The sequence below is a fragment of the Bos taurus genome, chromosome 20 (assembly GCF_002263795.3).
Source record: "Bos taurus isolate L1 Dominette 01449 registration number 42190680 breed Hereford chromosome 20, ARS-UCD2.0, whole genome shotgun sequence".
Taxonomy (NCBI): domain Eukaryota; kingdom Metazoa; phylum Chordata; class Mammalia; order Artiodactyla; family Bovidae; genus Bos; species Bos taurus.
The window spans coordinates 23,481,228-23,505,051 of NC_037347.1; the positions used below are offsets into that span (position 1 = coordinate 23,481,228).

Sequence of the window (23,824 nt, forward strand, 5' to 3'; positions counted from 1 at the left end):
TACTTTTTTTTTAACCAGATTGCCCCAGATCATGTAGTTCCAGCTCCAGAAGAGTGCTACGTATATAGCCCACTGGGTTCTGCTTATAAACTTCAATGTTACACTGAAGGATATGGTAAAAACACCAGTTTAGTAACCATGTGAGTTAAAATACTTTTTGGAGCATAACTTAAATTATGTGTAAATAAAAATTACTGATTATTTTAATTTTTGTCTTAATTAAAATATTTGAAGAGTCAAACTTTATGTTTTACTACTATTACTCTGCTTTCAGTTTTATGATTTGGAATACCATGCTGGGAACATCTATACTAAGTATTCCTTGGGGCATAAAACAGGTAATATAATTTTCAGCACACTTTGTATTAGAATTTTTTTCTCTTTGTATTGTGAGTTTTCCAAGTTTTCATAAGTCTACATAAAATTATTAAAGAAATAGATTATTATATTTAGTTTTATATTAGCTATCAGATATTTATGATAATTGTTTAGAGTAACTTAATATGGTTGCATATTAATTTATTCTGACATGATACATGTTGTTCTATATTTTTATTTTTTTAAACAGGCTGGGTTTACTACTGGAATGTGTGTCATCATGCTGATGGGCCTTCTAACACTTTATTGCTGCTACAGAGTAGTGAAATCAAGATCTATGATATGTAAGAATTTACCATTGTAAAAATAAATGATGTGGATATTAATGAGAATTGATGTTGAGGTGGATCACTGATGTGTGATAACACACATTTCACAAGTGTGTTAACTATTTTCTGCCTAAAGGTTTATTTCTCATAATTCATAGCATTTGGCAGAACTGATATGGTAATAAATTTAGTGGCTTTCTTTGAAATTCTGAGAGGCTAGTACTTTGCAGAATTCATTTACTTTGGTGCTAATTTCCTCAGAAGAATAATTTAAAAAGTCATATTTTAAAAATAAGATCTTTGCCAGAACTAAATTGAGAATTTTATGATTCTTATCAGTTAATTGTGACTCATTTTGACCTATCCCTACCAAAAGATCTAGATATTGGCATCTCCTAAAAGTGAAAATTGTAAATATGAAAATGTGAGCAATGTGTCCTTTATAATCAATTCTCAAAGTTGTACCAGCATGTCCACTCATTTCTATAAATTCTAGATCAGGGATATAACTTTTTAGATTGTTTTAAAGTAGTTTAGGACCTAAATAGATGTATATTATTTCAGTCAGTCTCAGCAAATGAGAATCAACAAACCAGGCTCTGCCTCCAGTTTTTTTGTCTCTACCAAGCAGTGGTATGTTTTTCTTAATTGTATTATTTCATCATATCCCTTTCCCATTTATCCACAAGCCCCTTGGTGCTCTTATAGATCTCCTAAATTCTTTATATGAAGTAGGCAGTTAACCCTTTATTGTGTCTTGTCAGTTTCTCTCGTATTCATATTTGAAATGGCTTTTGTATCATATTAGTTTGTTTATATCTGGCTATCTTTTCCATTGTAGTTTCTATTTCTTCAGTTGATAGAAAAGAACAATCTTTCAGTTTCTATTTTTATATTGTCATCTAAATTTTCAGTTATTTTTTAAATTCTTTAACTTAATTTTCTGAAATTTTTAATTGAAGTATAGTCAATGTACAATATTAAATGTTACAGGTGTACAATACAGTGATTCACAATTTTTAAAGATTATATTCCATTTATAGTTATTATAAAATATTTTCCATATTCCTCATGTTATACAGTAGATCCTTGTAGCTTATTTTATACATAATAGTTCATTCCTCTTAATCCTTCACTCCTCTATTACCTTTCCCACTTCCCTCATTGTCTGAAATTTTAATTGGCATGTTATGTAAATTATGACTCAAGAAAACGTTTCTCCATTATTAAGTATGCCAAATATTGGATATTGTCTTCTATCCCATATTGATTATTTTCTAGCCTTGGTTTATCACTTGCTATTATTAGTTACCTTAATCTACTTCTCAGAATCTACCTACAATGCAGGAGATCTGGGTTCAGTTCCTGGGTTGGGAAGATCCCCTGGAGAAGGAAATGGCAACCCACTCCAGTGTTCTTGGCTGGAGAATCCCATAGACTGTAGCCTGCCAGACTGCTCTGTCCAAGGGGTCGCAGGAGTCAGACAAAACTTAGGGACTAAACCACTGCCACCACCACTTCTCAGATTATCTGTACTATTTCATTGGCCTAACTTCTTCTTCTATGTTTGTTCTATAATTTTTTGTTTTGTTTTTGTTTTTTTATTGACATATAGTTGATTTACAATGTTGTGATAATCTGCCGTATCTAATGTTTTAATTACTGTTATTTCATAAGATGGTCTAATGCCTGGTGGTGAAATACCCACCCATAATCTTTTGCTAAACATTTTGAATCAGTTTAGAGAACACAAATTATGAATATGGAATATATAATTGACATCTAATTATATTTTCCCCTTTTATATTTTATCTAGCATCAGTGGATACCACTACCTGGGAATATCCAGATGTCTGCAGATATTATTTTGGCTCCTTTGGGCAGTGGTCAAGTCTCCTTTTCTCCTTGGTATCTCTCATTGGAGCAATGATAGTGTATTGGGTGCTTATGTCTAATTTTCTTTTTAATACTGGAAAATTTATTTTTAGTAAGTATCCATATCATATGCTTTAGCATAATTATTTTCAAATATAATAACTACTATAATGTTTTGGTTTCAGTCTTAAATTCTGGACTTGGAATTAATGAAGTAAAAAGTAATATTTATGATTCTAGGAGATATACTTGATTCAGTTTGTTTTCTATGGTTTCTATGTTGATCACAAATATAAAATGTATGTTAATTCCCAAAACCTTATTTTTGGGTGAATATATTCCTTCAAATTCTCTAATTAACGTAAAATATTTCTAAGTTCCAAAAGATGTTTTAAGCATTGTTTGCATCGCCTAAGAATGAATTTTTTTCCTGCTTAAGTAATGGTATCCGTTTAGAAAACATGATCTCAACCTATACTCACTCTCCACCTCAACTAATATAGTTATTATATATAATAGTATATATAATATTATTATTATATCATAATAAATACTATTCTCTTTTTTATATGGAATTTTCATTAATTAAAATATACACATCTTGGCCATATAATTTTGACAAATGGATACATCCATGTCACTCACACCTCCTTCATGAAACATTTCCATCTTCCCAGAAAGTAGTGGTGTATTTTTTAATTATAAAAAATTCAGGTTATTTGTTGCCATTATAAGAGAACCTAGTTCATTTTTTAATATTTATCTTGAATCTTACAAATGTGTTGAATTCTTATTGCTTATAATTTTGTAAATTCACTTTGGATTTTCTATTTAGATAGTTGTGTCATTCATGAATATGAAAACTTCTTCCTATCTAGTTATTATTTTTTGAATGATTCATATATATATGCATACATCTATATTTAGTATATACATTCAAACATATATAGGATTTCCCAGGTGACACTGGTAAAGAACCTATCTGCCAATGCAGGAGACATAAGAGATGTGGGTTTGATCCTTGGGTCAGGAAAATACCCTGGAGTAGGGCATGGCAACCCCTCCAGTACTTTTGCTTGGACAATGACCATGGACAGTGAAAGCTGGTGGCCTACAGTCCATTATGTTGCAAAAGAGGCACACATGACTTTAGTTCAGTCACTCAGTCGTGTCCGACTCTTTGCAACCCCATGGACCACAGCACACTAAGCCTCCCGTCCGTCACCAAGTCCCAGAGTTTACTCAAACTCATGTCCATTGAGTCAGTGATGCCATCCAACTATCTCATCCTCTGTCGTCCCCTTCTCCTCCTGCCTTCAATCTTTCCCAGCATCAGGATCTTTTCTTGGCCTCAGGTGGCCAAAGTATTAGGGTTTCAGCTTCAACATCAGTCCTTCCAGTGAACACTCAGGACTAATCTCCTTTAGGATGGACTGGTTTGATCTCCTTGCAGTCCAAGAGACTCTCAAGAGTCTTCTCCAATACCACAGTTCAAAAGCATCAATTCTTCAGCACTCAGCTTTCTTTATAGTCCAACTTTCACATCCATACATGACTACTGGAAAAACCATGGTCTTGACTAGATGGACCTTTGTTGGCAAAATAATGTCTCCGCTTTTTAATATGCTGTCTAGGTTGATCATGGCTTTCCTTCCAAGGAGTAAGCATCTTTTAATTTCATGGCTGCAAGCACCATCTGCAGTGATTTTGGAGCCCCCCAAAATAAAATCAGCCACTGTTTCCACTGTTTCCCCATCTATTTGCCATGAAGTCCTGGGACCGGATGCCATGATCTTAGTTTTCTGAATGTTGAGCTTTAAGCCAACTTTTTCACTGTCCTCTTTCCCTTTCATCAAGAGACTCTAGTTCTTCTTTACTTTCTGCCATAAGGGTGGTGTCATCTGCATATCTGAGGTTACTGCTGTTTCTCCTGGCAATCTTGATTCCAGTTTGTGTTTCATCCAGCCCAGCGTTTCTCATGATGTACTCTGCATATAAGTTAAACAAGCAGGGTGACAATATACAGCCTTGACGTATTCCTTTTCCTATTTGGAACCAGTCTGTTGTTCCATGTCCAGTTCGAACTGTTGCTTCCTGACCTGCATACAGATTTCTCAAGAGGCAGGGCAGGTGGTCTGGTATTCTATCTCTTGAAGAATTTTCCACAGTTTATTATGATCCACACAGTCAAAGGTTTTGGCATAGTCAATAAAGCAGAAATAGATATTTTTCTGGAACTCTCTTGCTTTTTTGATGATCCATCGGATGTTGGCAATTTGATCTCTGGTTCCTCTGCCTTTTCTAAAACCAGCTTGAACATCTGGAAGTTCACGGTTCACATATTGCTGAAGCCTGGCTTGGAGAATTTTAAGCATTATTTTGCTAGCGTATGCAATGAGTGCAATTGTGCAGTAGTTTGAGCTTTCTTCGGCATTGCCTTTCTTTGGGATTGGAATGAAAATTGACTTTTTCCAGTCCTGTGGCCACTGCTGAGGTTTCCAAATTTGCTAGCATATTAAGTGTAGCACTTTTACAGCATCATCTGTTAGGATTTGAAATAACTCAACTGGAATTTCATCACCTCCACTAGCTTTGTTTGAAGTGATGCTTTCTAAGGCCCACTTGACTTCACATTCCAGGATGTCTGGCTCTAGGTCAGTGATCACACCATCATGATTATCTGGGTCGTGAAGATCTTTTTTGTGCAGTTCTTCTGTGTATTCTTGCCACCTCTTCTTAATATCTTCTGCTTTTGTTAGGTCCATACCACTTCTGTCCTTTATTGAGCCCATCTTTGCATGAAATGTTCCCTTGGTATCTCTAATTTTCTTGAAGAGATCTCTAGTCTTTCCCATTCTGTTGTGTTGTGTTTTTTTTTTTTTTTTAATCTATTTCTTTGCACTGATCACTGATGAAGGCTTTCTTAGCACTCCTTGCTATTCTTTGGAACTCTGCATTCAAATGAGTATATCTTTCCTTTTCTCCTTTGCTTTTTGCTTCTCTTCTTTTCATGGCTATTTGTAAGGCCTCCTCAGCTAACCATTTTGCTTTTTTGCATTTCTTTTTCTTGGGATGGTCTTGATCCCTGTCTCCTGTACAATGTCACGAACCTCATTCCATAGTTCATCAGGCACTCTGTCTATCAGATCTAGTCCCTTAAATCTATTTCTCATTTCCACTGTATAATTGTAAGGAATTTGATTTAGGTCATACCTGAATGGTCTAGTGGTTTTCCCTACTTTCTTCAATTTAAGTCTGGATTTGGCAATAAGGAGTTCATGATCTGAGCCACAGTTAGTTCCCTGTCTTGTTTTTGCTGACTGTACAGAGCTTCTCCATGTTTGGCTGCAAAGAATATAATCTGATTTCATTATTGGCCATCTGTGGTGATGTCCATGTGTAGAGTCTTCTTGTGTTACTGGAAGAGGGTGTTTGCTATGACCAGTGTGTTCTCTTGGCAAAACTCTATTATCCTTTGCCCTGCTTCATTCTGTACTCCAAGGCCAAATTTGCCTGTTACTCCAGGTGTTTCTTGACTTCCTTAGCAATGAAATAACAACAGATGACCATAACTGGCTTAAAATAAGAGAAATTTATTCTCTCACAGTCCTAGAAACTAGAAGTCTGAAATCAAAGTGTCTGTAGGGCCCTCTCCTTCCTCTGAAGCCTTTAGGGAAGAACCCTTCCTTTTTCTTCCTAGTTTCTGATGATCAACTGCTACCAGTCCTTGGCATTCCTTGACTTTAGTAATATTTCTCCAGTTTCACCCTCTGCCTTCACATGACCATCTTCCCCCAGGGTCTCTATGTCCAAAAATCTCCTGTTCTTGTTAAAGACACCCATCATTGAATTTAGGGTGTACCCTAATCCAGTATAACCTAACCTTAGCTTGATTATGTCTGCACAGACTCTGTTTCCAAATAAGGTCCATTTTATGTTTCCTGGTGGACATGGATTTGGGAGAATTCTATTCAACCTAGTATACTTGGTGTCAGGGTTTTTACTAGCCTTATGTAAATCTTTGGCATCAGGAATTATGTAATTATGTAAAGATCCATAACTTCCTATCTTGAATCACTAGTAACCCATGGAGACATTATAAAAACCTAAGCATAGATTACTTCTTTTATTCTATCTTGAGAAGCATATAATGGAGATGAATAATTCACAAATATAACTTACTTTATGACCTTAAAATCTAATCTAGCTTTTTTTTTAATCATCTTATTTAAGTTTTACATCACTTTCTTTAATGCTTACTAAGGTTATGAAAGGCTAACATAAAATAGAATAAAGTAAATTCCCTCAGGCAAATAAAAAACATATTTTTAACCCATTCTCTCATTTACTATAGAATGATATGAATGTCCAGGTATCTGCATTAGCTTTTTATTTTGCTGCTACTTTTAGTAAAACTTAGTGGCACCTGTGATCAATAATTAGTATATAGCTTTCACTTTATAAAAGCTGTTCTATATTTTGTCAAAACTTTAAGTGATTTTTTTCAGATAAATTCAGGTGTCTTGAGTAGTGGCTTTCCACCTTTTGCAGGTTTTAGAACTTTACTATATAAGATATAACTATACCTCCATAAATCAGTGTAAGTATAGGATAAGAAATTGTACACATTATCTTTATTCCAGAACTTTTAACTTCAGCCTTCTGAGTGGTTTTTTTGTTTTGTTTTGTTTTTAAAATCTTCACTCATAAAAATTTTCCACCATGAGACTGTGACACCAATGACATCATTCCTATAAAGCAGAGAAAAGAAGGTGAAGTTATGTTAATAATGAAGTAGTCTTTGTTCTGTGTATTAAATAATACTACCACAGATTAGATCTTAAAAGATTTTTATAGATAAAGAAAATTTAGAGGGTGATTGATTTAACATCTTCCACTCAGTATTAAATTATGCTTTCCTCATAATTTTTAGATTTTATTCATCACATTAATGACACAGACTCTATACCGAGTACCAACGATAGCAACCCTGGTAAGTAGTTTGGAGTTGAAAGTTTGCCTTATTTCTTTATTCATCACCTTTTTTCAAAAAAGATATAAGGTAGAACCTATAACTTTATTTTAGGTAAATGACCAGCATAAAATCATTATCTTTAGGTTAACTAAGCCACTATTAAATTGTTGATAACCAGTAAGGTAAAAAAAAAACAGCTTCACAAAAGTTTGTGTTAATGTAAGCTAAACAATATTTAGTTCATGTTATACAGTTCACAGTTATAGCTCACATCCACAGTATCCATATTTGCTTATGATCAATAAATATTTTCAAGTACCTCTATCACTGCTGATTGTTTTAGAAATCTAGGACCTTTGTTCTCAGTTTGTTAATTTAGTTTTAAACATTGATCATTTTAGTTAGTAATATTTAAGATATATAAATGTGTGCCCTAAATTTCCTAATAATGAACTAAGGCTAGGAAATATGGAAAAATAAATTGAAGATTTGCCTCCCCCCAAAAAAATCAATTTCTTAGAAAAGTTTATTTTAATTAATTTATTAAAAATAAACATCTGGGGACTTCCCTGGTGGTCCAGTGGCTAAGACTCCAAGTTCCCTGTGCAGGGGGCCTGGGTTTGATCCCTGGGCAGGGAACTGAGATCCCATGTGCTACAACTAAGACCTAGTGCAGCCAAATAAATACATTAAATAAATAAAGAGAATTAAAAAATAATAAATGTTTGTAGCCCATGTGTTTATCCAGTATAGCAGTAATGGGAAAAATGAATAGAAAAGTTAATATAACCTGAGTAACAGCATAACTAACATCACCTAAAGCTTTTATGTGTTTAGGTTTCAGAGATACTGAATTGATATTTTGATGGAGGTACACATTGATCACTAAGAGGACAATTCATTCAATGCATATTTATTAAATCTATTATGTGTCAGAAACTGTTCTAGGCTCTGGGATATAATGGACAGACAAGAGTTTCTCTTGTGAAGTATACATGCCAATGTTTGCTGTTCAGTGTCTTACTTTACCCCTTAATTAAATTAATTAATCTGTCATTTGTTAATGCTAGAAAATGAGTGAAGTACCAGCATTATTTCTGTGAATGCACATACACACACACATACTTTTCATTAATTATACTAAAATGTATTCATATAATTCAAACACATACCTCTTGAACCCTGTTCCTTACCTCAGAATTTTCAAAAGCCCAAGAAACATACCGGTTTTAAAACTGAAATTCATTTACTGTAGCTACTCTGATATCAATTGATGAAACTAGTATATTACTATCTAGTAGGATTTCTTGAGTAGAGAGTCAGTTCATTGTTGAGTTCATGAATATTAGAATTACACTAAAAATTTGGAGAGCATTATCAGCAAAGTCAGTTTACTTTGCATAGTGATATCTTAAGTTGATAGTAGCACTTCTTGATTCTTTGGTTTATTTTAAACAAAGTATTGAACAGAGCATCAAGCAATCCATTTCAGTAAACATTAGAAATTACAGCAGACATTTATTGGATACTTACTGTATGCAAGCATTGTTCTAAATGTTTTACAGCAACTTCATAAGGTAGTACTGTTCTCTTCATTTTCTAGAGGGCTTCCCTGGTAGCTAGCTCAGCTGATATAGAATATGCTTGCAGTGCAGGAGACCCTGGTTCGATTCCTGAATTGGGACAGTCCCCCAGAAAAGGGATAGGCTACCCATTCCAGTATTCTTGGGCTTCCCAAGGCACAGAGAATTTAGTGACTTGTGTGTAGAGTGACAGTGAAGATTCTTTATTCAATCAGTTTACTTCCATAACCTGTGTTCTTTACCACTCTAGTTAATTAGCACAGGAAAAATTCAAGTTAATTTACTTTTGTCCAGAGCATAGAAGGAAAAAAATACAGGTTAAAAGTGCTGACTAAGAAAACTGTTTGGCTTTGTGGCATGCCATATAACAGATAGAGAATAAAATTGTTGCTCAGAATTTTTTTACAGCATTAAACATTCTTTACAAAGAGCTGATTATTAGCAAAAGTACTATTATGAACTTAGAAGCACAGTGAGAATGATTTGTATTCTCTCTGCAAACAGAAGACACTGCCACTTGTAGATCAGTGTTAGGAAAAATACATTTTATTCACTTCCCAGTTCTCTGGATATCATCTGGGCTTTCAGCTGCTCTAAGGCCTGAGAAACATCCAGGACAATTATTCTGGATTGCTGGGATTCAAGATTCTTAAGCTGTAGGCAATTATTAGATTTTGGCAGTACCATGGCAATGTTTCAATGGTGTCCGCTTTTTATTCCAAACCCATCAATTTTGCTTAATGTTAGAAGAAACCTGTTCTCTGGACTTTGTGTGGGTTATTAGCAAAACGAACAATTACCTTGAATGATGTGTCTTATATGATTGATTGTAATAATAAGATCAAATATCATCCAACCTGATAGTTTCTCTCTGGCAGTGGGACAGAAGGATAGCTGGTAGAATAATTGTATAGTTTCCAGTAGAAAGTAGAAATCAAGGCTATACCTCAAAATTTTCTAACATTCTACCTTTAATTATTTATAGGTAAAAGTTTTCTGATTATAACTACATATAAAATAGATAAACCACAAGGACCTACTATATAGCACAGAAAAGTATATTCAATATCTTGTAATAACCTATAGTGGAAAAGAATCTGAAAAATAATATCTGAATCACTATGTTATATACCTGAAACTAACACAACATTATAAATCAACTATACTTCAAAGTTTTTAAATAAATAATTTAAAAATTTGAAAATACTCCACATATATCTAAACATAACCCTCTATTTTTTTTCCCAAAAAGGAGAAACTTAATACATGGTAAAACTTAAGGTTGGTAGAGCAAGTATAAGTCTCATTGTTTTTTGTTGCCTCCTCTGATCTGTTACTTCCTTGTTGCAGTGATTTGTCCAAGTGCCAGGAGCGGTGGCCATCCTGACAACAGCTCTGTGATTTTCTATGCTAGTAACTCGGAACTCCAGCAGTTTGAAAAGTGGTGGAATAAGTCCAAGACAGTGCCCTTTTACCTCATAGGGCTCCTTCTGCCACTGCTTAATTTCAAATCTCCTTCATTTTTTTCAAAATTTAACATCCTAGGTAAGCCAAAGACTGTGTTATAGAGCCTCTGTATAGTAGAATACATGCTGAATTCTGTGGGAATATGGTCTGACCAGCAAAATAGTTAACTTCCAGGCCTGTTCTTCTGTATTTAATTTGTTCACACATATATTGCCCTAGTTTTTGCTTTTCTTGATGAAGTTTGGCACAGAGAAAAATAGAGATGGCAATCTCAAGCCCAAGTCCCTTTTAAAGATGAGTTACTGGGATTTCCATTCTGTCCTTACTGAACAACTATTCCTCATTTCCTCTACAACTAGTGGCAGTAGACTTAAAGATTTAGGCAGGAGAGATCCAAAGTGAATATGATAGGAATTCTCAATTCTAAAGTTTGGAAATGTTAGAACTTACTAAGGAAGATTATGGAATATTTTTTCCGTACAGATTCTATTTAAGAGTATAAACACAGAATTATCACTTTTTTTAATATAAATTTATTTATTTTAATTGGAGGCTAATTACTTTACAATATTGTATTGGTTTTGCCATACATCAACATGAATCTGCCATGGGTGTACAGGTGTTCCCCATCCTGAACTGCCCCCCCGCCCCCGACCTCCCTCCCCATCCCTGGGTCATGCAAGTGCACCAGCCCCAAGCATCCAGCATCATGCATTGAACCTGGACTGGCAATTCATTTCACATATGATATTATGCATGTTTCAATGCCATTCTCCCAAATCATCCCACCCTCGCCCTCTCCCACAGAGTCCAAAAGACTGTTCTATACATCAGTGTCTCTTTTGCTGTCTCGTATACAGGGTTATCGTTACCATCTTTCTAAATTCCATATGTATGTGTTAGTATACTGCATTGGTGTTTTCTTTCTAGCTTACTTCACTCTGTATAATAGGCTCCAGTTTCATCCACCTCATTAGAACTGATTCAAATGTATTCTTTTTAATGGCTGAGTAATACTCCATTGTATATATGTACCACAGCTTTCTTATCCATTTGTCTGCTGATGGACATCTAGGTTGCTTCCATGTCCCGGCTATTATAAACAGTGCTGCGATGAACATTGGGGTACACGTGTCTCTTTCAATTCTGGTTTCCTCAGTGTGTATGCCTAGCAGTGGGATTGCTGGGTCATATGGCAGTTCTATTTCCAGTTTTTTAAGGCATCTCCACACTGTTTTCCATAGTGGCTATACTAGTTTGCATTTCCACCAACAGTGTAAGAGGTTTCCCTTTTCTCCACACCCTCTCCAGCATTTATTGCTTGTAGGCTTTTGGATTGCAGCCATTTTGACTGGCGTGAAATGGTACCTCACTGTGGTTTTGATTTCTCTGATAATGAGTGATGTTGAGCATCTTTTCATGTGTTTGTTAGCCATCTGTATGTCTTCTGTGGAGAAATGTCTGTTTAGTTCTTTGGCCCATTTTTTGATTGGGTCATTTATTTTTCTGGAATTGAGCTGCAGGAGTTGCTTGTATATTTTGGAGATTAATTCTTTGTCAGTTGCTTCATTTGCTATTATTTTCTCCCATTCTGAAGGCTGTCTTTTCACCTTGCTTATAGTTTCCTTTGTTGTGCAGAAGCTTTTAATTTTAATTAGGTCCCATTTGTTTATTTTTGCTTTCATTTCCAATATTCTGGGAGGTGGGTCATAGAGGATCCTGCTGTGATTTATGTTGGAGAGTGTTTTGCCTATGTTCCCCTCTAGGAGTTTTATAGTTTCTGGTCTTACGTTTATATCTTTAATCCATTTTGAGTTTATTTTTGTGTATGGTGTTAGAAAGTGTTCTAAATTCATTCTTTTACAAGTGGTTGACCAGTTTTCCCAGCACCACTTGTTAAAGAGATTGTCTTTTCTCCATTGTATATTCTTGCCTCCTTTGTCAAAGATAAGGTGTCCATAGGTGTGTGGGTTTATCTCTGGGCTTTCTGTTTTGTTCCACTGATCTATATTTCTGTCTTTGTGCCAGTACCATACTGTCCTGATGACTGTGGCTTTGTAGTAGAGCCTGAAGTCAGGCAGGTTAATTCCTCCAGTTCCATTCTTCTTTCTCAAGATTGCTTTGGCTATTCGAGGTTTTTTTGTATCTCCATACAAATTGTAAAATTATTCGTTCTAGCTCTGTGAAAAATACCGTTGGTGGCTTGATAGGGATTGCATTGAATCTATAAATTGCTTTGGGTAGTATACTCATTTTCACTATATTGGTTCTTCTGATCCATGAACACGGTATATTTCTCCATCTATTAGTGTCCTCTTTGATTTCTTTCACCACTGTTTTATAGTTTTCTATATATAGGTCTTTTGTTTTGGAGAAGGAAATGGCAACCCACTCCAGTATTCTTGCCTGGAGAATCCCATGGATGTGACTTCACTTTCACTTTCACTTTGTTTCTTTAGGTAGATATATTGCTAAGTATTTTATTCTTGTCGTTGAAATGGTGAATGGAATTGTTTCCTTAATTTCTCTTTCTATTTTCTCATTATTAGTGTATAGGAATGCAAGGGATTTCTGTGTGTTGATTTTATATCCTGCAACTTTACTATATTCATTGATTAGCTCTAGTAATTTTCTGGTGGAATCTTTAGGGTTTTCTATGTAGAGGATCATGTCATCTGCATAAAGTGAGAGTTTTACTTCTTCTTTTCCTATTTGGATTCCTTTTATTTCTTTTTCTGCTCTGATTGCTGTGGCCAGAACTTCCAAAACTATGTTGAATAGTAGTGGTGCAAGTGGGCACCCTTGTCTTGTTCCTGACTTTAGGGGAAACGCTTTCAATTTTTCACCATTGAGGATAATGTTTGCTGTGGGTTTGTCATATATAGCTTTTATTATGTTGAGGTATGTTCCTTCTATTCCTGCTTTCTGGAGAGTTTTTTTTTTTTTTTTTATCATAAATGGATGTTTAATTTTGTCAAAGGCTTTCTCTGCATCTATTGAGATAATCATATGGCATTTATTTTTCAATTTGTTAATGTGGTGTATTACATTGATTTGCGGATATTGAAGAATCCTTGCATCCCTGGGATAAAGCCCACTTGGTCATGATGTATGATCTTTTTAATGTGTTGTTGGATTCTGATTGCTAGAATTTTGTTAAGGATTATTGCATCTATGTTCATCAGTGATATTGGCCTGTAGTTTTCTTTTTTTGTGGCATCTTTGTCAGGTTTTGGTATTAGGGTGATGGTGCCCTCATAGAATGAGTTTGGAAGTTTACCTTCCTCTGTAATTTTCTGGAAGAGTTTGAGTAGGATAGGTATTAGCTCGTCTCTAAATTTTTGGTAGAATTCAGCTGTGAAGGCGTCTGGACCTAGGCTTTTGTTTGCTATAAGATTTCTGATTACAGTTTCAATTTCCGTGCTTGTGATGGGTCTGTTAAGATTTTCTATTTCTTCCTGGTTCAGTTTTGGAAAGTTGTACTTTTCTAAGAATTTGTCCATTTCTTCCACGTTGTCCATTTTATTGGCATATAATTGCTGATAGTAGTCTCTTATGATCCTTTGTATTTCTGTGTTGTCTGTTGTGATCTCTCCATTTTCATTTCTAATTTTATTGATTTGATTTTTCTCCCTTTGTTTCTTGATGAGTCTGGCTAATGGTTTGTCAATTTTATTTATCCTCTCAAAGAACCAGCTTTTGGCTTTGTTGATTTTTGCTATGGTCTCTTGTTTCTTTTGCATTTATTTCTGCCCTAATTTTAAGATTTCTTTCCTTTTACTAACCCTGGGGTTCTTCATTTCTTCCTTTTCTAGTTGCTTTAGGTGTAGAGTTAGGTTATTTATTTGACTTTTTTCTTGTTTCTTGAGGCTATGCCTGTATTGCTATGAACCTTCGCCTTAGCACTGCTTTTCCAGTGTCCCACAGGTTTTGGGTTGTTGTGTTTTCATTTTCATTCATTTCTATGCATATTTTGATTTCTTCTGTAATTTGTTGGTTATTCAGCAGCGTGTTGTTCAGCCTCCATATGTTGGAATTTTTAATAGTTTTTCTCCTGTAATTGAGATCTAATCTTACTGCATTGTGGTCAGAAAAGATGCTTGGAATGATTTCAATTTTTTTGAATTTACCAAGGCTAGATTTATGGCCCAGAATGTGATCTATCCTGGAGAAGGTTCCGTGTACGCTTAAGATAAAGGTGAAATTCATTGTTTTGGGGTGAAATGTCCTATAGATATCAATTAGGTCTAACTAGTCTATTGTATCATTTAAAGTTTGTGTTTCCTTGTTAATTTTCTGTTTAGTTGATCTATCCATAGGTGGAGTCCATAGGTGTGAGTGGGGTATTAAATTCTCCCACTATTATTGTGTTATTGTTAATTTCCCCTTTCATACTTGTTAGCATTTGTCTTACATATTGCAGTGCTCCTATGTTGGGTGCATATATATTTATAATTGTTATATCTTCTTGGATTGATCCTTTGATCATTATGTAGTGCCCTTCTTTGTTTCTTTTCACAGCCTTTGTTTTAAAGTCTATTTTATCTGATGTGAGTATTGCTACTCCTGCTTTATTTTGGTCTCTATTTGCATGGAATATCTTTTTCCAGCCCTTCACTTTCAGTCTGTATGTGTCCCTTATTCTGAGGTGGGTCTCTTGTAGACAACATATATAGGGGTCTTATTTTTGTATCCATTCAGCCAGTCTTTGTCTTTTGGTTGGGGCATTCAACCCAGTTACATTTAAGGTAATTATTGATAAGCATGATCCTGTTGCCATTTACTTTATTGTTTTGGGTTCAAGTTTATACTCCCTTTTTGTGTTTCCTGTCTAGAGAAGATCTTTTAGCATTTGTTGGAGAGCTGGTTTGGTAGTGCTGAATTCTCTCAGCTTTTGCCTGTCTGTAAAGCTTTTAATTTCTCCTTCATATTTGAATGAGATCCTTGCTGGGTACAGTAATCTGGACTGTAGGTTATTTTCTTTTATCATTTTAAGTATGTCCTGCCATTCCCTCCTGGCCTGAAGAGTTTCTATTGAAAGATCAGCTGATATCCTTATGGGAATCCCCTTGTGTGTTATTTGTTGTTTTTCCCTTGCTGCTTTTAATATTTGTTCTTTGTGTTTGATATTTGTTAATTTGATTAATATGTGTCTTGGTGTGTTTCGCCTTGGGTTTATCCTGTTTGGGACTCTGGGTTTCTTGGACTTGGGTGATTATTTCCTTCCCCATTTTAGGGAAGTTTTCAACTATTATCTCCTCAAGTATTTTCTCATGGTCTTTCTTTTTGTCTTCTTCTGGGACGCCTATGATTCGAATGTTGGGGCGTTTAACATTGTCCCAGAGGTCTCTGAGATTGTCCTCATTTCTTTTAATTCGTTTTTCTTTTTTCCTCTCTGATTCATTTATTTCTACCATTCTATCTTCTACCTCACTAATCCTATCTTCTGCCTCCATTATTCTATTATTTGTTCCCTCCAGAGTGTTTTTGATATCATTTACTGAGGTTCAAGCTGGTTTTAGAAAAGGCAGAGGAACCAGAGATCAAATTGCCAATATCCAGCGGATATTGAAAAAGCGGATATGGAAAAAGCAAGAGAGTTCCAGAAACATCTATTTCTGCTTTATTGACTATGCCAAAGCCTTTGACTGTGTGGATCACAATAAACTGTGGAAAATTCTGAAAGAGATGGGAATACCAGAACACCTGATCTGCCTCTTGAGAAATTGTATGCAGGTCAGGAAGCAACAGTTAGAACTGGACATGGAACAACAGACTGGTTCCAAATAGGAAAAGGAGTTCGTCAAGGCTGTTTATTGTCACCCTGTTTATTTAACTTATATGCAGAGTACATCATGAGAAACGCTGGACTGGAAGAAACATAAACTGGAATCAAGATTGCCGGGAGAAATATTAATAACCTCAGATATGCAGATGACACCACCCTTATGGCAGAAAGTGAAGAGGAACTCAAAAGGCTCTTGATGAAAGTGAAAGTGGAAAGTGAAAAAGTTGGCTTAAAGCTAAACATTCAGAAAACGAAGATCATGGCATCCAGACCCATCACTTCATGGGAAATAGATGGGGAAACAGTGGGAACAGTGTCAGACTTTATTTTTCTGGACTCCAAAATCACTGCAGATGGTGACTGCAGCCATGAAATTAAAAGATGCTTACTCCTTGGAAGGAAAGTTATGACCAACCTAGATAGCATATTCAAAAGCAGAGACATTACTTTGCCAACAAAGGTTCGTCTAGTCAAGGCTATGGTTTTTGCTGTGGTCATGTATGGATGTGAGAGTTGGACTGTGAAGAAGGCTGAGTGCCAAAGAATTGATGCTTTTGAACTGTGGTGTTGGAGAAGACTCTTGAGAGTCCCTTGGACTGCAAGGAGATCCAACCGGTCCATTCTGAAGGAGATCAGCCCTGGGATTTCTTTGGAAGAATGATGCTAAAGCTGAAACTCCAGTACTTTGGCCACCTCATGGGAAGAGTTGACTCATTGGAAAAGACTCTGATGCTGGGAGGGATTGGGGGCAGGAGGAGAAGGGGACGACAGAGGATGAGATGGCTGGATGGCATCACTGACTCGATGGACGTGAGTCTCAGTGAACTCTGGGAGCTGGTGATGGACAGGGAGGCCTGGTGTGCTGTGATTCATGGGGTCGCAAAGAGTCGGATACGACTGAGGGACTGATCTGATCTGATCTGATTGCATTATTCATTACATATTGACTCTCTTTTATTTCTTCTAGGTCTTTGTTAAACCTTTCTTGCATCTTCTCAATCCTTGTCTCCAGGCTATTTATCTGTGATTCCATTTTGTTTTCAAGATTTTGGATCATTTTCACTATCATTATTCAGAATTCTTTATCAGGTAGATTCCCTATCTCTTTCTCTTTTGTTTGGTTTGGTAGGCATTTATCCTGTTCCTTTACCTGCTGGGTATTCCTCTGTCTCTTCATCTTGTTTATATTGCTGTGTTTGGGGTGGCCTTTCTGTATTCTGGCAGTTTGTGGAGTTCTCTCTATTGTGGAGTTTCCTCACTGTGGGTGGGGTTGGATGGGTGGCTTGTCAAAGTTTCCTGATTCAGGAAGCTTATGTCGGTGTTCTGGTGGGTGGGGCTGGACTTCTCTCTGGAGTGTAATGAAGTGTCCAGTAATGAGTTATGAGATGTCAGTGGATTTGGAGTGACTTCGGGCAGCCTGTATATTGAAGCTCAGGGCTATGTTCCTGTGTTGCTGGAGAATTTGCGTGGTATGTCTTGCTCTGGAACTTGTTGGCCCTTGGGTGGTGCTTGGTTTCAGTGTAGGTATGGAGGTGTTTGATGAGCTCCTGTCAGTTAATGTTCCCTGGAGTCAGGAGTTCTCTGGTTTCTCAGGATTTGGACTTAAGCCTCTTGTTTCTGATTTTCAGTCTTATTTTTACAGGAGCCTCAAGACTTATCCATCTATACAGCACCGTTGATAAAACATCTAGGTCAAAGATGAAAAGTTTCTCCACAGTGAGGGACACCCAGAGAGGTTCACAGAGTTACATGGAGATGAGAAGAGGGAGGAGGGAGATAGAGGTGACCAGGATGAGATGAGGTGGAATGAAAAGAGGAGAGGGCAAGCTAGCCAGTAATCACTTCCTTATGTGTGCTCCACAGTCTGGACCGCTCAGAGACATTCACGGAATTATACAGAGAAGAAAAGAGGGAGGAAGGAGACAGAGGTGGCCGGGAGGATAAAGGGGGAATCAAAAGGAAAGAGACAGATCCAGCCAGTAATCAGTTCCCTAAGTGTTCTCCACCATCCGGAACACACAGATTCACAGAGTTGGGTAGAGAAGAGAAGGAGGAGGGAGGAGATAGAGGCGACCTGGTGGAGAAAAAGGAGAGTTCAAAGGGGGAGAGAGCAGTCAAGCCAGTAATCTCGCTCCCTAGTAAAAATGGGCACTGAAGATTGGGTTCTTAAAGGTACAAAATTGATAACAAATACCAAAAAACAAAGATTAAAAATCTAGAGTAGAGGTTGGATTTTCAAAAATTCAATATTAAAGAAAAAGTCACAAAAATCATAAAATATATATATGAAGTTTGCTTTAAAAAATAGGGTCTCTTTTTTTTGCAAAGTAATAGTAGGTTATAAAAATGAAAATTAAAGGAGTAATAGAGGACTTAAAAATAAAAAAAAAATCAAAGAATGATAGTAAAAATATATCTAGGACTTTCTCTGGTGTTGTTGTGGGCAGTGTGGGGTCAATTCATTCTCAGATAGTTCCTTGATCCAGCTTATATTTCTCAAGATCTGTAGGTCCCTTCCTATGTAGTTGGTGCTAACTACAGGGCTTTAATCTATTGCACCTGTGACTTTTAGCTTCTTCTGTTTGCTGGTCTCTTCAGTGTCTAATTTCCGCCCTGAAGCAAGGGGGCGGTGGTGGATACTTTTTTAGGCTCACTTGTTCAGTCGCGCTGTAGGGAGGGAGGGATGCTGCAAACAAATAACACTGGTGTGTGCTCACAGTGTCTCAGCCACACTGGGTTTGCCCCCGCTCACTGCATGTGTGCTTTTCCTGTCTACACTGCTTAGGCTCTAGGTTGCTCTGCCGGGAACTGTCTGAGGCCGGCCCTGGATTGTATGCACGTCTGAGATCTAAGCTGCTCAGGTTCAGGTACTCAGGTACTCCTCAAAGGCACAGACTCAGTTGGGCCTGCGTTTTGTGCCCTTCCCAGGTCCCAGCAGCTCAGGTGACCAGGTGTTTGGTGAGCGCAGTCGCTGTGACTTATTGCCTCCCCTATCCCTGCTGCTTGGTTTTCTGGGTGTACAACCAGCGCACCTTCTCAGGTGGATGTTGACCGTCCAGAATCCCAAGAAGTCTTGGTTAGCAACAAAGCCTGCTTGGAGTTTGGTAGATAATGCCTCTCTGGGGCCGTGATTGCCCCCTTCTGGCTCTGGCTGCCCTCGCCTGCCTGTCACCGGAGGGGGATGGGCCGGCCTGCAGCAGGCTAGCTCTGCTCAGTCCTTTATTCTGTGAGCGGCCCTGACCGTGTCTTAGATTAGGGCTTTTTGCTTAGCTCTAGTCAGTCCTTTGTTTTGTGAGTGGGCCTGACAGCGTCTTAGGGTTTTTCCATGTGGTAGCTATCCCACAGTCTGGTTTGCTATCCCAAGTTAGTTCCCTCAGATTGCCCTCGGGGCATTCAGGCCCGGTCCTTACTCTAAGCAATGCAGCCTGCACCTCCCTGCCCAGTCCCCGCATACTAGTGGCGGATGCAGGCGTCTGCGCTGCTTCTCTGCTGGGGGAGTTACCATTGGGCACGTAATCTGTGGGTTTTAATTATTTATTTTTCCTACCAGTTATGTTGCCCTCTGTGGTTCCAAGGCTTGCCACAGACTCTGCAGTGAGAGTGTTTCCTGGTGTTTGGAAACTTCTCTCTTTTTTAAGATTCCCTTCCCGGGACGGAGCTCCGTCCCTACCTCTTTTGTCTCTCTTTTTATCTTTTATATTTTTTCCTACTTCCTTTCGAAGACAATGGGCTGCTTTTCTGGGTGCCTGATGTCTCCTGCCAGCATTCAGCATTTTTGTGGAATTTACTCAGAGGAGAAAGTAGTCTCCCTGTCCTATTCATCCACCATCTTAGGACAGCCCCCATCACTTGACTTTGAACCTGGAATATTGTCCTCTAGCTGAAGTACCTTAGGCTTATTCTGGTTTTTCTCTGTTCCTCAGTGCTCGCTCTTTTTTTTCAACACTATTGCCTCTTTAAAGGATCAGACTTCTTTTTGTGAGACCTGTTTTTCAGAAATTTCTGAAATCACTGAAGAAATTTCATAAAAGGAACCCCGATGAAAGCTCAGATCTGGTTAACTAAAGACAAGAGTATCATTCACAAAGAACTGATAACCTAAATAGATAATAAGATTTCACCTTCTCCCTGTACATATGGTCTCTTGGTAGGCAGACTAGAGAATGAAAAAATTAGATTACATCAAAGAGATGGCTTTTGGGGTTTTCAAAAGACCAAAGAAGGAAGTAAGGATATTTCTCTATACCTTAGCTTCATAATAAAATTCACCATGAGACTACAACAGACACACACAGAAAATGAAGAGTTGTGGTTATATAAGCTTCAGGCTTTGGAGAAGGCAGTGGCAACCCACTCCAGTACTCTTGCCTGGAAAATCCCATGGATGAAGGAGCCTGGTAGGCTGCAGTCCATGGGGTCGCTAGGAGTCAGACACGACTTCGGCGACTTCACTTTCACTTTTCACTTTCATGCATTGGAGAAGGAAATGGCAACCCACTCCAGTATTCTTGCCTGGAGAATCCCAGGGACGGGGGAGCCTGGTGGGCTGCCGTCTATGGGGTCGCACAGAGTCAGACACGACTGAAGTGACTTAGCAGCAGCAGCAAGCTTCAGGCTCTTGTATGCATCCTTTCTGAATCAGCTAACCTCCAAACCCACAGTAGAGCTTATAGAGCTCATTTGTGGTTTCCTGATTTGCTGGCCAACTTTCCTGTGGAACAGATCTTTAAAAGTTAGCTTGTGAACTTACAAAATAACTTGCTCAATTGGGCAAAACAATCACTAGGCTTCTAACCAGGTTAAATTATTCTCTACCTCCTTATGGCAAAACTTTCTCTTTTAAAACTATATATAGCTTCTTTAGAGAAATCAGAATCTAATTCCTCTAAAAACCATCCTGGATCTCTTGACTCTGCTCAGTAGTGACTGGACTTAATTCCTTAAATCCTCTAACTTCCAGCCTACTAAAAAATCCTGAAATTCTGAATGCCCACTTTACCCTGCATAAAGTAGGTGTTCACTGTACACACAGTGAATGGAATCTGAAATCTTTCCATGGAGCAAGTAGTACTATGCAACCAAAACTTCATCTAGATTCTAGATCAGATTATTCATGGACTATTTGACTTACTGCCTTTCTCAAATAAGTTTATGATCCACATTTACTACTTTTCTTTCTTTACTTTCTACCATCTTACACTAAATATTTTGACAGATTTTCCCAACTTGTTTGCTGTCTCTAACTTTTAATACAGAGAATAAGAGTCAGGGACTTCCCAGGGGTCCAGTGGTTAAGACTTCATGCTTCCAAATTCAGGGAGTGCAGGTTCTATCCCTGGTTGGGGAACGAAGATCCCACATGCTGCGCAGACAAATTAGAAAAAAGTCAGTTTTGTGTTTTGTTTTTTTCCTAAATAACCTTAATAATAACCTTATAATAAACTCTCTACATGTATCAGAACCTAAATTTGGCTCATAACTTCTTAGGCCTACTACATAGTTTTGTGCTTTGTTTTCTGATATCTTCTGGGGTTTGTTTCTGTTCTTTAGATCTCACCTGGGCATAAATACTAATGCTAATTTTCCAAACTTTGCTGAAAGTGTAGAAACAAAATTTGATTTTGAAATAGTCTGTAAAACAAAGATGATTAATGGTTTCTGAATTTTTCCTTGCAGGCACAGTATCCGTTCTCTACTTGATTTTTCTCGTCACTTGGAAGGCTATTCGCTTGGGATTTCATTTGGAGTTTCATTGGTTTATGCCAACAGAATTTTTTGTCCCAGGTGAGCTATTTCAGCCAAGTAAAGAATTAATGAATTACAATAATGTGATCTTTGGTTAACTATTGTTAGCTTTTGTTACTATAAAACAAATAATCGAAGTTTTTATGATGATGAGCACTTTTTATTAATGCTGTTAAGCTAAAACCAGAAATACAGTTGAAATTACTTTGGTTTTCTTGCAGTTGGGGATAACCAGGACCCTTTGTCATTTCTACTTGGGAGTTAAAAGTCACAACGCAATTGAAAAATCAAGAACTCATTCTCTAGACGTCTCTGAGAAGGCATAACCCTAGAATTTTAGAGACTTAGAACATAGTCAGTAATACATATATCTGGAAATACTAGTAATTGTAGGTCATCTGCTTGGTGGTTCTATGGTGGGTAATGCCACGTGACCCAGGTCTGCTGCAGCCAGAGCCCCTGTCCCTGTGGCAGGCCACTGCTGACTCGTGCCTCCACAGGATACACTCAAACACTCAAAGGCAGGTCTGGCTCAGTCTCTGTGGGACCTCTGGGTCCTGGTGCGCATACAGTTGGAAGCATCTCTGGTGGGTAGGGGGTTTAATTCTAAATGTGATTTCGCCCCTCCTGCCATTTTGTTGGGGCTTTTCCTTTGCCCTTGGACATGGTGATATCTTTTTTTGGTGGGATCCAACATTCTCCTGTCAATAGTTGTTCAGCTGCTGCTGCTGCTGCTGCTGCTAAGTCGCTTCAGTCGTGTCCAACTCTGTGCGACCCATAGATGGCAGCCCACCAGGCTTCCCATCCCTGGGATTCTCCAGGCAAGAACACTGGAGTGGGTTGCCATTTCCTTCTCCAGTGCATGAAAGTGAAAAGTGAAAGTGAAGTCGCTCAGTCATGTCCGACTCTAGCGACCCCATGGACTGTAGCCTACCAGGCTCCTCCTGCAGCAAGTTGCAATTTTGGAGTTCTTGCAAGAGATGAGTACACGTTCTTCTATTCCTCCATCTTGTTGCAGAATGATTATACCAAAGAAATTCTCGCAGTGTTAAGAAAGTTCTAGGACCCACAACAGATTTCCCAACTTGAGGATTGGGCAAAGGGACTGAGAACCCCCAGGCAATTTGACTTTGCAGACAGTGGGATTTGATTACAGAACTTCCACAGGACTGGGGAAACAGATTCTTAGAGGGCACAAACAAAACCTTATGAACACCAGGGCCAGGAAAAAGGAGCATTGTGCCCACAAGAGACTGAGCCAGACTTGCCTTTGAGTGTCTAGGAGTCTCAGGCCAAACAACAGAGATGGAACACAGCCTCACCCATCAAAAGAAAATTGGATTAAAGATTTCCTGAGCGTGGCCCCACCCATTAGAATAAGAACCAGTTTCCTCCACAGTCAGTCTCTCCCATCAGGAAGCTTCCATAAGCATCTTATCCTTTTTCATCAGAGGGCAGACAGAATGAAAACCACAGTCATAGAAAACTAAGCAAACTGATCACATGGGCCACAGCCTTGTCTAACTCAATGAAACTATGAGCCATGCCGTGTAGGGCCACCCAAGACAGACGGGTCATGGTGGAGAGTTCTGACAAAAGTGGTCCACTGGAGAAGGGAATGGCAAATCACTTCAGTATTCTTGCCTTGAGAACCCCATGAACAGTATGAAAAGGCAAAAAGGTATGTCACTGAAAGATGAACTCCCCAGGTCAGTAGGTACCCAATATGCTACTGGAGAAGAGT

The 23,824-nt window shown here is 37.9% G+C and overlaps 1 protein-coding gene across 14 annotated transcripts in view; it reads left to right on the forward strand.

Moving 5' to 3' along the window:
• Positions 1-23,824, forward strand: part of SLC38A9 (solute carrier family 38 member 9) — a 101,492-nt gene that overhangs the window by 39,817 nt on the left and 37,851 nt on the right. For 12 of the 14 annotated variants that reach the window (XR_009491872.1, XM_059878747.1, XM_024981320.2 and 9 more), the window contains 7 exons: positions 19-140; positions 275-338; positions 569-662; positions 2,464-2,634; positions 7,456-7,515; positions 10,431-10,625; positions 22,012-22,119. Coding sequence is in view for 13 of the 14 variants with exons in the window: in XM_059878747.1 (XP_059734730.1) it covers positions 19-140; positions 275-338; positions 569-662; positions 2,464-2,634; positions 7,456-7,515; positions 10,431-10,625; positions 22,012-22,119 (814 nt within the window). In the remaining variant the exon portion in view is untranslated. 14 annotated transcript variants of the gene reach the window in all.